The 18,161-nt window shown below is 35.8% G+C and overlaps 1 protein-coding gene across 1 annotated transcript; it reads left to right on the forward strand.

The window, feature by feature from the left end:
• Window positions 1-1,819: 1,819 nt before the first annotated feature.
• On the forward strand, window positions 1,820-17,703 carry LOC110838140 (uncharacterized). Its single transcript, XM_022081037.2, has 9 exons — window positions 1,820-1,956; window positions 3,772-3,962; window positions 4,180-4,319; window positions 4,590-4,760; window positions 5,412-5,622; window positions 7,061-7,197; window positions 7,544-7,683; window positions 8,826-9,118; window positions 10,037-17,703. Exons 1-9 carry the CDS (start codon window positions 1,939-1,941, stop codon window positions 17,226-17,228), a joined length of 8,493 nt encoding a protein of 2,830 aa, XP_021936729.1. The 5' UTR covers window positions 1,820-1,938; the 3' UTR covers window positions 17,229-17,703.
• The last annotated feature ends 458 nt before the right edge of the window (window positions 17,704-18,161 follow it).

The raw sequence follows: 18,161 nt of genomic DNA on the forward strand, positions 1-18,161 counted from the left end.
TTTCCTTCGCACTTCGTTTTAATTCTCGTGTTAATCCCGCATATTCTAATCTTAATGTTTTACACATAAACACAGCATAATTTCATGCCAATTTAATCACATGAAAATAAAAACGTTAAAATATTTTTTTGGGAAAATAAATTGTGGTTTGTGTTCATAACGTAAATTATTGCATCGACAAAGAAACACACTCAGACCTCATAGTTCAATTATTGTCCTGTAGAATAAAAATTGTCTTGGATATTATCCATCGTCTAATAAATATAAAACGTAAAACGACGTTTCGGAGATGGGACTCTATCTCCGTCTTCAGGTTCCTACACAGTTGGGATAGGGATTAGCTCTATCTAGTGGGCCCAACTGTGTAGGAACCTGAAGACGGAGATAGAGTCCCATCTCCGAAACGTCGTTTTACGTTTTATATTTATTAGACGATGGATAATATCCAAGAAAATTTTTATTCAATTGACTCTTCACCATCGTCAAGAAGTTTTAGATTTGATATTGTCTGTACCTGATTACCGCGAAGCTATTGAGGAATAGTTCGTTCCACTTAATTTTGCTTACGTCAGTAAACAAATACGTATGTCTACATTGTGAAACGGACTGTAGTTACAAACTCATATTGAAATGCTGCGCTCAGCAATAAAGAACGACAATTTCAAGACTGGGAATTTGCGTATCATATTCGAAAGGTCCTGGATACAATTCTAGACAGAGGCAAACTGTTATGGCTGCATAGGATAGTTGTTAAATATGATATTTTATAATTGAACGTGAAAATGTTCTAAGAAAAATATTGGGATTTGTGGCACAGACGACATGAGGAACGGAGAAGTAGGTCCACCTATGGTAGTTCCTGATTCGTGATTCGGAACCCATTATCAAGCTGCATGTGTCTTGTCGGCCCCTGACCTGATTTAATGATGAACATAAATATTAATACGGCACTAATTTCCAATTTTTTTAAGACTAAACATGACTATCAAGGCAATGGAAAATACTAACATGGCGGCCGCAGCAAATTCTTACGTAGTCTCTATATTTCGTATGGTGAGATAAAACAGGTTCGTTTTACAAGGTTATCGGCCTATTACAAGAAAACTAAAAATAAAAATATGGCGACCGAGCGAAATATTTTGGTTTGATAAGTAGGCCTCTTATAGTCAATCAATCATTGCAACTGGGCATATGATATTAAAATGGCGACATGTTACAAACGCATCTGCTAAATGGCACTAATAGTATTTAAACCTATATGGTATAATATTTTACCATAAAGTTCACAACGTTCTTCTTCTGAGGCTTACAAATTCTTCCAGATAATCGTTTTAACAAACGGTCACGCCCACCAAAACAGTCTTACCCTTGACAGGGGTATATTGAAGATTACTTCATACGTGTTTTGTAACATACCTTCCTGCTGACTTTCTTAGCCCCCCAGGAAGAAATTTCTGCAGTCCGAAAATGCTGACATTGCAGTAGGTCTATTCCTAAAACTGTTGCCGTCAAGCGAGAATGCCCTTTACCAGGCCAACAAGCTGGATAGTGAATGTATTATAATCTCTGTTGTGGGATTACGATAAAATTAACAGACCATACTTAGTTCTGCCTTATGTTATATTTTTACTTTTTGGGTTTCCATACAAAATTAAAAATATTTAAACTCGGTTTACTGCGAAGAAAGCCTTGAGAGGGGCACAAACTTCATGACCACATCACTACAGGATTCAAGCAATACGTAACTTTAAGATTCCTATAAACAATGTTTCGCTTATGTCAGCTAAAATTAAACTATTGCAGATCTGGAACGCTGGTAGAATATTATGTCAATGCGATATGTTAACAAGCGGAGAGGAAGCCATTTAGACTCATTTGTGACAGTACGCCGACAAGACGTCTTTCAGTTTTGAACAGAGACAGGACAAAGTTGTCTTGATGACCAAACCTCTACAGGTGAGTGGTAGTCAATTTTACAACCCGAGTTATTTTAAGTTCTATGTATTCTTTGTGCAAAATGAACGAAAATGGAGAAGTCCTGTCTTTTCGTTTTTACGCGTTTTGTCTCCGAAACTATTCGACAGTTTTAAATGAAATTTTGCAGTGGAAGTACATTAATTGTTATAGGCCAACTTTATTTCAGATCACATTAATCCAATGCAACCTGGACGGGTTTTATCGATAAAATAATAAATTGTACACTTTGATGTCTGTATATGGTAAACTGTATAAATGTTTAATGACGTGTAAAACATTTCCATTCAGTAAGCCTTTGTAAGAAATTAAGTTCCAGGAGCCAATAGACAGAACTGAGGGTTTCCCTTAACTATCTAAAGCCGAATCTGGGGGGGAGAAAGAGCATCTTATAGCTAGAAGGTCCCCAGGCAATGCCCGCTCGTCCTTCTGTTAAGGATAAAGTAAGAGTGAAGGCGTTAGTGTGATGATTGGCATAAAAGACGGAATTTTGAAATTTTGCATTAGAGAAAGCTGAGGCTATTGATTTGGAGGTTTAGTACATAATTCAGAAGTTCCTACTGAGGGGAGGGGGGTAAATTTTGACGGCGTTAAGGGGTGGTAAATTTTGATTAATTTAAATCGGGAGGGCTGCATGAGAAGCTTGCAGTGGCAACTTGGAACTTGGGAACCATCTCAGCATTTGCTTGAAGACAGAGGAAAACCAAGGAAAACCTGTGTCGAGATGGCCTCTAAAGCCGAAGCTATTCTAAGGAATATGTAACGATCCAGTCCGTACCACAAAGAAAACACACTTCACCATTACAAGGATAAATGTGTTAACGTTGTCTAACGAAATAATTTCTGTTTACTTTGAGAATCGTATGAACCCCATAAATACAAACTGTTAAAGCAGGTGGGGCATACAGTTACCACTAGGCTTTAAAAGGTTACACAGCAGCATCATTACTGTGCACTCTTTGTATAAAATGAGAGTATGATGGCGAGGGTGTGGCTGTCCATCCATGTCTGCCCATGTTTTATTTCGATACTACTAAAGGGATTTCCGTTACATTTATTATTAAGAACTTACGTGAAAAGCTACTTTAAATATTTAATTTTGGTTGGTAATGGTCAAATATAATTCTTATTTTACAAGTATTTCATATAGAACTACGCCAGTTTATTTAAACGTGGCCCACTGTAATAAATATTGAGACATAAAATAAAAAACTGCCAGTGGAACCACGGTTTTTAAGATCTCTACATTTTACATTAACGTTTTCTGATGTACTGAAAAAAAGTATTATTATTACTTACAACTAATTTCAGTAGGCTTATACCCACGAAATTAAAAGTGAAAATTATAATTATTAATTATAAATATTTATTCAGTAAAATATATGTTTTATTGTTATTATTTACTTCATGACTTGGACTAGTTTCTAAATTTTTTAAATTTATTTTCATATAATGAAGATTTCTCACCACTGGTTGACCACATAGCAAAATAAAACCTAAATATTTTAATATGCTTAATAAATTTAAGTTTGTCCTTTAACACACTGTTAATTTCTATCTCTCTTTAAACATAATTTCAATTAGGTTAGCATCACCACCTTGTAGGTATCTCACAGTGCACTGGAATCTGCCTACAAGTACATATAGCATTACAATCCAGAAGACAGACATCTTCTGACTCACCACTGTGAAAACCTCAAATCCTACCAAGCTTGTTTAAACTGAAGTGAGAACTGTAAAGAAAGCCCTACCCATGGTGTGAATGTGATAGTTTTGTTATGTGTCTCTCAACTGTAGGGTCACATCATAGGACAAATGCAACTATGGTGGTCTGCTATGGTGGTGGCCAGTGTCGTTGTGGCCGCACCCGAGCCAGTGTATGAAGCAGTTGTGACAATCAACACTACTAAAATGGTTCAAGTTGTGAGTGAACGATTCTTGAGCCTGACTATTGATCCAGCCATGTTGCTGTACGGAAAGGAATTTGGGTGAGCTTTTCTAACACGCTGACTGATGGTTCAAACATAGTTTCCACTAAATGAAGTGATGTGCAAAGAGGGATTTCATAATTTCTATTATAAACATAATGTTTTTTGCTATAATTAAATAGGGGATGAAGGGCACATCCCCTCCCCAAAGCATACTTCCCTGGACTATGTTTAACTTTCTGTATATAGTGTATTGACTCAAGCATTTAATTTTTAGTTCTGGAACCACGAGAATCCTACACATGGCAAAAGGTCTTGCTCCAGCGTACCTGAGACTCGGAGGACCAGACATTAACCACTACCATTTCCAGAGGTCTCCCGTGCATGACACTCAGCATAACAACTACACTTTTACAGGTCAAAAATCCATACTGGAATGATTTAATTTTATGCAATGTTTGCATTAAGTTCAAGAAATTAAAGTATACGGGGGAAGTAACATTTATCTGTTATATGCACAGTTCAACTTCAAAACTAATTAAGAGAGTGTGATGATATTTTAATGTCTGAAGGCTACATTAGAAGTTTCAATGTGAATTTATCTGTGGTCAAGATGGTCCAATACAACTCATGTCAGATAAATTAATATAAATGCCATTTACACAAATAATTTTCTTTGTATTCCAGAGGCACATTGGGTTGAACTAAACCACTTTACTCATGAAGCTGACCTGAAACTTGTTGCCTGTCTGAACATCCTACAAAGAGTCGATGGTGTATGGGACTCAAGAAACAGCCTGGATCTTATCACTTTCTCAGATGAAATGGGTTACAATGTTGCATGGGAACTTGGTTATGGTATGGAACACTGCACAGTACAATGTACGCTAGATTATTGGCTTTTCCATGAGCTGGGGTAGCTCAGTCATTATAGTGTTTCACTTTGGATTAGATGACTGGCTTTAGGGCCCACTCAGTCCCCTATCCAATGGGTACCAGGGTTCCCTTCCCTATGGGTAAAGTGTGGCCAAGAGCTATTCCTCCCCTTCCTACAAGTGGCACCACAGCATATGGTGGGGCAATTTTACTTTTTACTGGATTTACCCACTAATCGTAATTCCACTGATGTTACTTATTCATCTATCACTACCCGTTAAGGTGTGCAACAGCCCTCAGTCCTAGTTAGATGTTTACCTAACACTTGGCTGGTTTTAGAACAAACATAGTTTCAGTTTACTTAAATAAGTATCACAGAGGGGATTCTGTAACTGGAAGTAATGGATAAATATGACTTTTACCCTGTCAATCTGTTATTTTAACTAAAACTAACCTATCAATTTTATGAAAAGACTTGGTATCATGGTAGTCTAAACATGACTAAACATGACTATGGCTATGAAATATTCATTAGAAGCATTTGACAGGTGTAATGAGACAGTAAGCATATTAATAAATAAACAAAATCCACAGTGCAGACACATCTTTAATATATACTTCCTATTTATGCAGAGCTTCAAGAGCTAGGAGTTGACATACCAGCATCCCAATTTGGACAAGATGTGGCTAGACTAAGGCACATCTTAAATGACTTCCCTCGGTATCAGCATTCCCTCATCCTAGGACCTGATATTACACAACTAAATAGACAACAGGATGTAGATTTTCTACAGAATTACTTCCGTGAGGGAGGTTCGGCCCTGGATGGCATCACTTGGCACCCGTAAGTGTTTCATATTCCTCAGCCAAAATTTTTACTTTTGATGTTTTGTCATATCTTATAAAGAAATGTAGACTTATTTACACATACAACAAATATGAGACCAAATAAAGACAATAATTTTAGAAACAAATTAATAAGACGTTGGTCCTTTGTGCAAGGTGTCCAAGTGATTTATGTGGTATGTGTTCCAATCTACCCCCTATTTTGTCTAATTTTCCTTTGGTGAGCATGCTTCATATTTTAGCAGGTTTCTAGTCCAGAAGTGACCCTGTAAACCTGATTTCATTAATAAGTTTATGGATGGTTCTTATGCTTGGAACTGTAATTCTGAGAAATTATAGAAAGAATTGTCTCTGACACTTCCTAGTGGAACCACATTTCACATATGATTAAAAAAAACATGCTGTTCAACAATGCATTGAACCAACCAATAACCAGTACTTAACACAATGTTAGACACATTTGAATTGGTATGTAAATAATTTTAGTGGCAACTGCTGTTAGCACTTGGCAGTGTCATGCAGTTTCTTCCTGGAACTGGGAAGTGACAGTAGTGTCAGTGGACACACTGTAGTATAACACCAGGCTTGTTGAGGGAATTTTGATGAAATTTGATACACAAGGCATTTTTCACAATTTATAAACTCAATTAATTCCTGCAGTTTTGAATGTCACTTTGAATTATACCCCAGATTTGGATTTTGTAAAAAACTGTTTAGTTTACAATAATTATATGTTTCATTAACTTATTTTTATTTACAGTTTATTTAATGATGCTGTCATCATATTAGACTTTATAGGGTTGGATTATTAATGAATTGCAATAATAGGTAAGGAAACAATCATAGCCTAATTTGAGGTACTATCCTGACATTTGATTGGAAGGACTGAGGAAAAGAAAACCTCAGTCAGGACATCTAGTCTCTGGCCTAAAATTAGATCCTGTTACCTCCCGAATACAAAACAAGAGTGCCAAACACACTTTCAAGATGTTTAGTGCTTTTATTAATTGTCTAGTGATAAGGTTTCTACCTAAGTTTTTCATTACTAAGTGACAGCCAGTAATTCTCATATTATAAGCACTATTTTATAAGTGCTGGCCACAAGATCTCTTACTGCAGTAGTGCAGGATTGCTAGAGGGCTTAGACAAAGAAGGGATTGTATTCTAAACTGAAGACATTCATGCTGCTAGGGTCATTAATCATCAATCCCTCTCACAATCATTCCTACTATGCAACAGGGTTAAATAGTGCACTTTTTTTATAACTGGTATTAAACCTTTGGCTTTTATACTTTTGATGGATGATTCTGTTACTCAGTCACAAGTTGTATTACTGGGCTTCTTATTTTATACTAAGGAAAGAGTAACATAATACATTAGAATAGGAAATGATATTATGTTGATTCAACTGCACTTTTATACAATTGTTTTTGCAGAGAATTCACTTACCAGAATAATAACACAACAACTGAACCTGCCGACATGGAAGTAGCACTGAACCAGCTGATGCATGACAGGGAGATATTGACCAGGGTTCTACAGATGGCTGTAACCAAGAAACCACTGTGGATAGGTAAACAATTAACAACTGAACTTCAATGCTATGATATGAGCTTAACATATAGCCTTGCAGACCCAGAAATTTACCTCCCTATACTGGAAATCTTACAGATTACAGCCTAAAAAGGACAAAGACCTCGCAAACTGCGGGAGTTCCATGTAGCTTTCTATTCATAAAACTCCTCATAATATTATGGCTGTGTAGTGGAAGTCAGTCCTCTTGGACAATGAAGATCCTATTTATGATTTACTTTATTTGATATGTCATTGTTACCATGGGTAAATGAAGCAACCAGTTTTTCATGACCTGTACATAAGACAGACTTTCAAACAATATAACTGAAAGCTTTGTTGCTCAGGAGACAGACAAAGTGAGAGTTCACGTGGATGGTTTCTGGATGCCCTATTATGGACACAAAAGCTGGGAGTTGCTGCCTGGATGGGGATTCAGGTTATTATGAGACAGCCCAACCTCCACGCACTGCTTGAACCTACACCAGTAAGTACCATAATTCAAGTTACAGGTATCAAATGTGCAGGTTTATTCTAAGAACCTGAAAATAACAATTGTTACTGTACATGTATTAGCTATAAACAAAGACATATATTTAAAATATGTAAATAATGAATGGAGTAGTAGAACTAGCGTCATACCAGTCACCAAAATGCGAATGGGTGCTTCTGCATATCGAGGTATAGAGTTCTAGTTATAATTAACAACCTACACTAAATTGAAACAAATATATTTGTTGAGAAAGACTTAATGCAAAGCCAAATAAAGCTGAGATAACCAATGTACTTGTCTTGAGAACAAGATGCACAAGAGCAAACAACCTTAACAAATATTATTTGGTACACAGATAATTCTGTATGGAATCAGTTCTTAAATTTGTATGCATAAAGCCCAACTATCAGGAGTAAGAGTGCATAGACCTTCACATCCACGTACTATACACACCAGCATAATGTCATCCAAGGTGAAACCACAGTGCTACTTTCGCAAGAAAACCCCGAAAGAGGTCATGACGGTCAAGCTGACCATAGACGATAAAAAAAAGAAGTCATATATATGAACATGACTAAAACACAAAGTGTGTTTTATATAATCTTGTCTTTTCTCTTGAGGTTTGGCAGCATAAAATTTATTGGCAAGTATAAGAAACTTAACATCATAGTAATAAATTGGGAAGAATCCTGTATTCAATCATAGCGACTTTACAAATCTGATATGCAATGTATTTTTACTGATTTTAGTAATGACTTGAAAGAATGAGAAGACGGAAGATATTAAAATGGATCTTAGAGACATAAATTGTGAAGATGTAAAATGGACTGTGATTGTGTCCAGTGGAAAAATTTGATATCAGTGGTGCTGATTTTGATTCCATTACCAGAGAAGATGGTAGTTTGTGACAACAACACTCTTATGTTACACACTATTAGATGTATTGCCTCTTAAGTGGATAACTTAGATGAAACTTATAATTTATTTTATTTGTGTTTTTTAATTTGGCATGAGCTGGAATAGGCTTAACCTACCTGCTGTACCTCTCCCAGTTGAGTCCATACATTTTATGAAAGACAAGATATTGCTGATCATGGCTGAAGTACTGAAATAATGTAACTGTTGTCTTAATACAGGACTACTGGGTGTCGCTGCTACACAAGGCCTTAGTCGGCAGAGTTGTGTTAGATGTGGAGCAGAATCACAGTGACAATACACGTATCCACATATACTGCCACTGTACAAACCATCACGCTGCTAGTCTATTTAGACGGGTAGTCAACTACAAGCGTGGGGCCATCACCTGCTTTGGTGTCAGCCGTTCGAGCATCAAGACCAAGATCACATTGAAGCTTGGTTCTAGAGGGAAGAAGAATGATGAAGTGCATCAGTACCTGTTAACATCTGCTGAAAATGATCAGAAGTCAAGGTAATACATGGTTATACAAATACCCTGGCTAAAGAGCAAAGGGATAATGCTACATGATGTGCAGAACTGATAAGACCACTGGGAGAGTTGTGTCTGAAAAAATAGATGCTGAAACTTCTGTTATATACAGAAGCCACAACTAAAAGCAAACCAACTCCATGGAGCACAGTTCTTCTTGACTGGCTGGTCAAAACATTCTTTGAAGTTTCATTACAGACTTCACAGTTGCCTGCTGCCAGTCCTTATTCTGAGCCAGATGTATTCATCCACACCCTATTTCCATAATATCCATTTTAATATTATTTCCCTATCTATGCCTGTTTGTGAGGTTGTCTTTTCAGATTTTCAAAGTAAAATATTGTACACATTTCTTCCTGTAGGAATGTTACATGTTCTCCCAGTTGCAGAAATAATACATTTTATAATTAACAATACTTAAGTTCAAAGGTAAAGTAGCCCCTGTGCCTAAGCACCATGTCATGAAGGCATATAACACATCTGGAAGTAAAGTTTCACATATTCTAGTCCATGGCATGAGATGGATGTGAGCTGTCAGCTTCATGCTTCTCAGAAGAATAGCCTCTGGAAATTAGTGGGTAGAAGGCTGGGTCTAGATGAGACAGTCAAGAGAAAACTCCATGCTCCTGTTGGGAAATGAATCTTGGTTCTTTAGCCTGTAACCAGTGACTTTACTCACTGAGTTATCCCAGTCCTCATATGAGAATATGTAAGTGCATATATATGAGTGATTAATTAGATGGGTAAGTAAGAAAGTCTGTGGGTAGATTGTTAAGTGGCAGTATGTTTAACAAAACTCATTTAAACTCAGATTTTGAGAGATTTAGCTAGTTTATCCATTGTCACATAAATTATATACTCAGCTAAAAATAAAAGATTGTTTGCTTTCATTTCTTTCAGAGAAACTCTTCTGAATGGGCAACCCTTAAATCTTATGGCTGAAGGTACACTGCCAGTCTTATCTCCAGAAATCTACCACACAGGACACAGTTTCACTGTGACACTTCCACCAACTTCCATTGGCTTCTGGGTACTTCCAGGTCTTACGGTGAAACCGTGTCTTACACTTCCAGTTGGCAGCAGATCAGAGGCAAGTGACAAGGCCACATATCGCCAGGCCAGATCCATGAATTCCACACCATTCCCTGACTATGCTCACTCAGACCATGAGACTGATAGCCACATGAGAAGTGAATCAAAAGGGTATGAAACTGCCAATTCACTGAGGGAGTTATCAAATACAATCAAAAGGAAAATACATTCTAAAAAAAATATACTGAAGAACACGAATGATGAATTTTTGAATAAAATTATGGAAGAAACTAAACTTGTAACAGATGGTGATTTTGAAAGAGACAGTACAGAGGCAATGGAAGAGATTGGTAAGAATGTCAAGAATGAAAGCATAAGGGAGAAAACAAATGAGATAAAAAGGGGTGCCCAAGAACGGTACAGGAGATATGTGGCAGAGACTGGTACATATGTGATCCCTGGACTGGAGCCTGACTACTTTCAGCCAAACAATGGAATCAGCATAAAGAATTTATTATGGAGGAGGAACAGGGGGGACAGATTACAGAAACTTGCTAAAATATCAAAGCATGAAGGTAACATCCAAACATCAATATATGAGCCCCATCACCATGCAGATTTTGAAGATGTGAATGAAGGATTCCCAGTAATCAGTTCCTATGAACATGCAGTTCATACACTACCAAGAGGTGGAATTTACATGCGACAGGGTGGTGAATCATTTCAGGAACGTAACAAAGATTATGATTATGTAGACAAAGATGAAAATGTAAATGAAGAGGATGAAAATATCTCATCTGAACCAGAACATTTTCATGGACCAACAGAATATTTTGAAACACTTCAGACACCAAGGGTTGTTGCAGATGAAAGATTTTCTGGTTATGGTGGTGAGCTTTCTGAAGCTGAATTCATTGCACTGGCAAAACCAAGTAAACAAGAAGAGGAACAGGGCAGTAGTAATGAAAATGACGAAAAAGTAATCCAAGAACAGGGTCTGACAGATGAAGAGGATCGCAAAATAAAAGATGCCACAACCAGAATGCTAAACACATACTACGGTGAGATTTACAGACATGATACCAGTGATGAAGGGGTAGATTTTGAGCAAGAAAGTGGAGTCAAAAGAAAATATAAAACAGACATAAAGAAGAAAATAAGTAACAGGAGAAATCCAGAGAAAAGGAATGGAAAGTACAGTGACAAAATAGTATCAAAGATGGCTCACCACATAAATAACATTCCTGACTCTTATATCCTCACAGTGAAAACAGAGAAAGATGCCATCAATGAAAATGATGTACATAATGATGAATATGATGATGATACTTATGTACCAGCTGAAGAAGTAGAAATTTCAAGAAGTATCCACAAAATTAAAGAATCATTTGCAGAAAATCATGATAGAAATATTCCCAGGATTAATGAAGAATATTACCATGAAGGTTCACATAGTTCTAGAACAAGGAGGCAAGGAAGAGAAAACTCTAAGAAGATCAACCAAAGAAATGACTTGCAAGAAACAGAGGATGATGATCAAGACAGCTATCAGGCAAACCATGAGATACTTAAAAATCAAAAGATTTTCAGTGCATCACAGAGTCATTCAAGAGACTCTAAGGAGAGGGCCAGAAAAATAAGTCACAAAGTTATTTACAGTAACAGCAATGAGGAAGATAATAGTTCAGACATCATAAAGAACCATTCCAAGCAGAACAGCAAAAACAATATCACTCAAAAGTCATCTCAAAGAAGAGCCAAAGAAAGTAATGAAGATGACGAAAGTGAATCAGAATCTTTAGAACGATCTCAACAGTACAATGCAAAATCAAAGATGCATAATCAAAAAGTACATCACAAAAATAATAATTCAGGACATGATGAATATTCTCATGAACATGATTCTGCTGAAGTTGGTGAAGATGACAATAAACAGAAAATAATGAAGAGATATTCTGGGAGAAGAAAATATGTGAGAGCAGCATACCAGCAGAATATCAATAATGGTAAGAATGTTGATGAAGTTAGTGAATTAGCTGTTACAGTGAGAGGACACAACCCTATAGAAAGCATTATTCCAAGCTACAGAAAAAAGTCATCACGAAGAACACTAAACAATACACACAGAACAAACAATGAAACTGGAAAAACAGGAACACAAGGGAGTGCGTCATCTGATGAGAAATCTGGGGAGGAATTGCACATTAAACATAAGATGAAGAAGCATTCTTCAAGAACAGAAGTAACCAGTAATGAATCTGAAGAAATGCCAGAAATAAACGAATATCAGGAGAAAGCAACTGAAGAAAATATGGAAAATAAGTCAAGACAAAAGGACAAAGTCACAAACAGAATGCCCACAAGTGACAAGGAACGAAGACGTCGAGTGAGGAGAGATGTGCCATCACAATCACCAATGACTGAAACATCGGTAGAAAACAGACGGAAGTGGACCGATGCTAGAAAGGGCACTTCTCAGAAAAAATACACTGAATTAGAGTCTGATTCCATCAATGCTAAGTTAAAAGTGAAACCTCACAATATTAAAGAAAACAAGAAATTACAAACACCCTACAGACCTGTACCTACAGATAAGATTTTTAAGCCCAATGGAGGTTTAGAATCAAGTGAAGGCAATAAACAGATGAATGCAGACCACAATACAGAAAAGTATATAAGTGATGAATTTAGAAAATATAATGAGTCAACTGAAGAAATTAATACAAATTCACAACATAAAATAAGTAACACTTTACTGGATGAATATGATGACAAACAACATGAAGAAGAGGGCACAAGCCAAAACTACTGGAAGTTTCATAGTGATAGATCACTGGAATACTTTATGGATCCAGAAAAACTGCAGAATGTAGGACATACCAAACGAGAAATTGGTAACAGTTTCATGTTTGAACCATCCAATGACATCACAATCAATGGTAATATGGAGGAAGAAGCTGTAAATACTGAGAGAGGTCTGAGAAAATATTCCAAAATGGCTAAGTCAGTAAAGAACAGAGAAAGGGGAGAATCTCCTATTGATGTATTATTTGGTGAAACAGTGCTACCAGCCACAAGTGTGGCAGTTTTAACTGACAAACACACACAACAAACTGGGATGGTGAATCATGAAGAAGGGTTAACAAATGTGGATGAAGCTGAAAATATTTACAAGAATCAAAATGATGCATTAAACATGAAACTGTATCAGGAGGAGTTAGAAGAACCAAAAACTGGTGCTATAAGATTACCTAAGGCTATTGCAACCCACATACATCTGCAACACAATCAAGGAAAAGTGACCACTGGAGGAAATGAGTACAAAGAAGATCTACTATCAAATGAAGAAAAGCACAACAAAAGCACAATTATGACTGAGGAGGAAACAGGAAAGACTGTACTTTGGAACACAAATTTACCAATGAAAATGGAACAAGAAGTGCATGCAGACAAAAATGACCAATTACCTTTTGGGGCTACACAGCACAGGCCTAAAAAAAGTAGCACATTCTTGGAACAAGATAAAGAAGTTTCACACGTGGCTGAACAAATCACCAAAGACACTGAAGAAATTCTGCCATCTGGAGATAATATGGCTTTGAAACAAAATCTCTCTCCAGAGAGTAGTGTTAAACTTCACAAGTCCAATAGTGAGAGCAATGTTGCCACAAGTACAGAATCATCTGAATCACAAGTACAAAGCCTTGAAAAGAAAGACCCAGTTATTGATGATATCAGAAACAATATTCATTCAATTATTGACAAACTTGGTGTAACAGTAATGAAGGCTAGTAATGATATTAAAGAGAATAAAAATAATGACAAAACTTTTGGAAATTTAAAAAATGTTCATTATAAAGTGATGGAAGCAGAAGATAAAATATTTAAAACAGCACATGACATTATGAAGTCAAGAAGTCCAGTGGATGGTGATCCTGCCAATGAAGATTTAGCAGAATTAAAAACAAAGAATGGACCAGAACAGGAACACTCTGTGAATGGTGCTGATAGAGCTTTGGAAAATATACCACATTTTATGGATGAAAACTCAACAATCTCATCTCATGAAAATGGAACTGATGGTACTTATGACAGATTAGAAGATTTTGTGACAAGCAACATAGCTGATGATGAACATACTGCTGATCCACTTATACGAAATGCGAAGGATATTGAACATTTAAAACATATTGCAGCTACAAGAGGAATCTTAAATCATAATGCAAGGAGTAATGAAAATGAACACATAAAATTACAGCTATCTACATTAGCCAAAAATGATCATATCAGAGCAGAGTTGGAAAAGAAACGCCTGGAAAGACTTCTTGCTTTGTCAGCACAACGTGCCAAACTGAAGGAAGACCTCTTAAAAATTAGGGCTAAGGCTACAGAAGGAAAGTTGAAACTGGCACACCATATAAACCGTCGCGATACAACACATGATGAACACGTACAGTCACTCATGACTAATAGTGAGACCAATGTTTCTCATGCACCAGCTTCCATCCAAAATGAAGACAGACAGAATTATGCTAAAAAAGTTAATCCTTCAATTCAATCAAAACATTTTAGAGAAACAAATTGTGAGTCAAGCTCACATACAGGACAAAACAACAGAAGAAACTTCTCTCAAGACAGACACAGACAGCCGCAATTAACATCCTTACCAGTATCCATAATGACTAATACAAAGGACATTCAGATACCAGCATTACATGGTCAGCAAATACATAAAATTCCACATTATTCAGAATCCAAGATTTTACCAAGAAACTGCATTTCTGACAGTAAATCTGAGGGCATCCCATTTATCACTTTATATTGCAAAGGCCCTGCAAAAATTTTGTTCCAGACAGGCCACACTAAAGAGATAGACCCTGATAAAGAAAATATCTCTCAAAAATATAATTTAAATTCCAGTCCTGATCAAAGTGTTACTGAAGATGCATCTGTGGAAGATCAAAATGTAGAAATCAAACAGATGCCATTACCACAGTTCATTCCGAGACTTGTTCCCAATAATGATCCAGCAGTGGTGCAGTTCCAAAATATTCCAATCAGTGAAAATGATATTAGATTCTATTTTGATTCAGAAAAAGATAAAGTTGATGATGGCAGAGATTTGACTAGGAAACAGAGATACACTTCATCTATATTGAAAGTTTCAGGAAGTGATTCTCCATATCATTTTATAAATATAGGAGTGACAGATGATGATTCTCTAAATGAAAACTGGAAACAACTCAACATTGGAGAAACACAAATATCATTAATACCAGTCACTGAAGAAAATGATCCAAATCAACAAGCACCACTTCCAAAAGAAGTAAATAAAGGTGATGCTGGTGGGAACAGAAGGATAGGAAAGAGTAGTAAGATGTATAATTATAAGAAAGGAGCTGAAAAATACAGAAATAAGCACTTAAACACATCAAGTTCAGTAACTGAAAGTGATCATCCATCTTTACATGATAAAGAACTTGATGAAGTTGAACCATCAACATTAAGAATGTCAGATACTACAAAAAGCATCAATAAACATAGTGCTGATTCTGAAAACAATATACTAGATGTGAAAAACAAACAGAATTTTATACTTCAACCATTGACACATGATTTGGGCATCTACTCTGAACTGATACCAGGATCAAGCAACTTGCATTCTGTTTCCATGCGGTCAAAACGTGCATTACCTCATCCATTCAATAACAAATTCAATGATGATATACTTAAACCACTGACAATGACAAGTAAAGATAATCCCAGGACTGAGGATAATATGAATGGCAAATACTGGCTACAAAGCTTCCTTAAGAATTCTTCTACTACTTCAGGAAACAAAGGAAAGAACCAAGAATTAAACAGCAGTATATATGACTACATGGTAATGCCAGTTAGTAACAAATTAATTACTTCAAGTCTGGCATCAGAAAGTAACATGTTATCTGACACGGAAGAATTTCAACTTAATCCAGAGAGTATACCTACCAACAGTTTCTCTATAACAAATATTAAACTGATCACAAATGATAAATCTAAAGACATGAAAAATATTTCAGATAAAAGCAGTGAGACAAATCAAACATATCTTGAAAATTTAGGCAATAATATAAATGATATTATTAATGTAGAAGCAGGTGATGACACTGAAAATGAGAACAAGATAAAAGATGACCTGAATAAAACATCAAATGAAGTCAATCTCCAGACAAACGAAATTAAAAGGCACTTTAGAACCAGTAACAGATTTGTGATGTCTAAGCATTACAATAGCATAAACAAAGCTGAAAATGAAGAAAAATTTTCTGAAATGAAAGGAATTCCTTATAAGTTACACAAACATGTTTTGAATAGCAATTATAAACCAATATACAGCAAAATGAGGAAATATTTATATCCTCATGAGTATAAACTTTTAGAAGCAAGCAGTGAAGAGCTTCCTAGCACTGAATATTCAATCACTGTAAACAAATTAGGCAACAGATCCAGTCCCGATAAAACAAATGATATCAGCAAGATTTTCAACATAACACTTGAAGAGTTTCCAAATATTAATACCAAATCTGTAAAAATTTTAGCAACAACATCACGTCATAATATTACCAACACTGCTGAAGAAATACCTAAAATTGCAACAGAATATAAAGATATTTCAGATGTTCCAGTTTCTAGCACCATTATGGCCAATACAGACACTGATTACTTCACTGGGCCAGCTATCAAAAAACAGGGCAAGGAAAGTTTATTAATTTCACAGACCTATCCACAAGACAACCTTAATTATTTCTTCAGAAGTATGAAAAATGTTGCTGCTTTGGAACAAAAGGCTGTAGACACAGAAACAACTCCAAATTCTGAGAAAGACACAAAGAATTTGGATGCTGTTAACAGGAACACTGAGGATGTAGAAGTACCTGGTGGACAAGAAGTCACTGACAATAATGAAGAAAATAAACCAACTTCAACAACAGGATATATTCATAAACTTTTTAAAAATATATCTAATCATGTAGTTAAGTTCTTTCATAGTATTTCACCATGGAATTATTTCAATCACTGATTACAAAATAAGACAAATGTCACATGTACATATGTACCATATTTAATCTTTATTGTCCTTGCATCGCATCTTATGTGCATTGCGCTATAACACTACTCAAGTGTTAACTAAAGAGTTAAAGTCTGGCTCACAGTCCCATAGTTCAGGGTTTAAATCATCTTTTCCTGTATGATAATATTAATGTTAACAGTTATTTGGGAAACATAATGTTCTCAGAAATAATTCAACTGACCAGTATGGTGGTTAATTACAGTTACTTTGACAGGCAATAAACCAGAATTCTCACTATTCTGTAGTTTATATTATGTTTTACTGGCTTCTTCAAATTTAAATAAGTTCACAAATATGTTCTTTCTATTTTTATGTTTAGGGAATAGTTTTAATTTGTTGCATTTATAGAAGAAATAAGAAACACTTTACCTGTGTATAAGTTATTTCAGTACAATGTGTTAATAAATATAAATGTTTATTTGTTCCTAAGCCTGTTATTTTAGCTAAACCCTTCTTCCTTCATCACATCCAGTTATTTGTATGTACTTTTTGTAGTGATAAAATATTCATCTTATGCTGAGAGTACAAATGTATGCAGCTTTGCTTCAGACTCCTGTCTATCTTTAAGATGACGATGCTTGTATTTAATTAGGTTTGCCAACAACAGATTTCTATATGTAAAAAAATCTGCATAAATGACATGTACACAAATACCATAACAATGCATGGAATGTGATCAAAAACTCTTGTACCTCAAATTCAGTACATGTTCTCATTGTCTTTCATACTGCTGAAAGAAACTAAAATAGTGACATCACAAACCTTTGAGTTATGTTTACAAAGGAAGCAACCACCTTTACCATCCAGCTAGTCATCGTTTCATCTCCATGATGGCTTCCTAAATAATCACTTAAGAAGAGAAATCCATAACAAAACTCTATA

This window comes from Zootermopsis nevadensis, unplaced genomic scaffold (genome assembly GCF_977971745.1).
Source record: "Zootermopsis nevadensis isolate Lab colony 2312 unplaced genomic scaffold, Znev_1.0 Znev_ptg000061l, whole genome shotgun sequence".
Classification (NCBI taxonomy): domain Eukaryota; kingdom Metazoa; phylum Arthropoda; class Insecta; order Blattodea; family Termopsidae; genus Zootermopsis; species Zootermopsis nevadensis.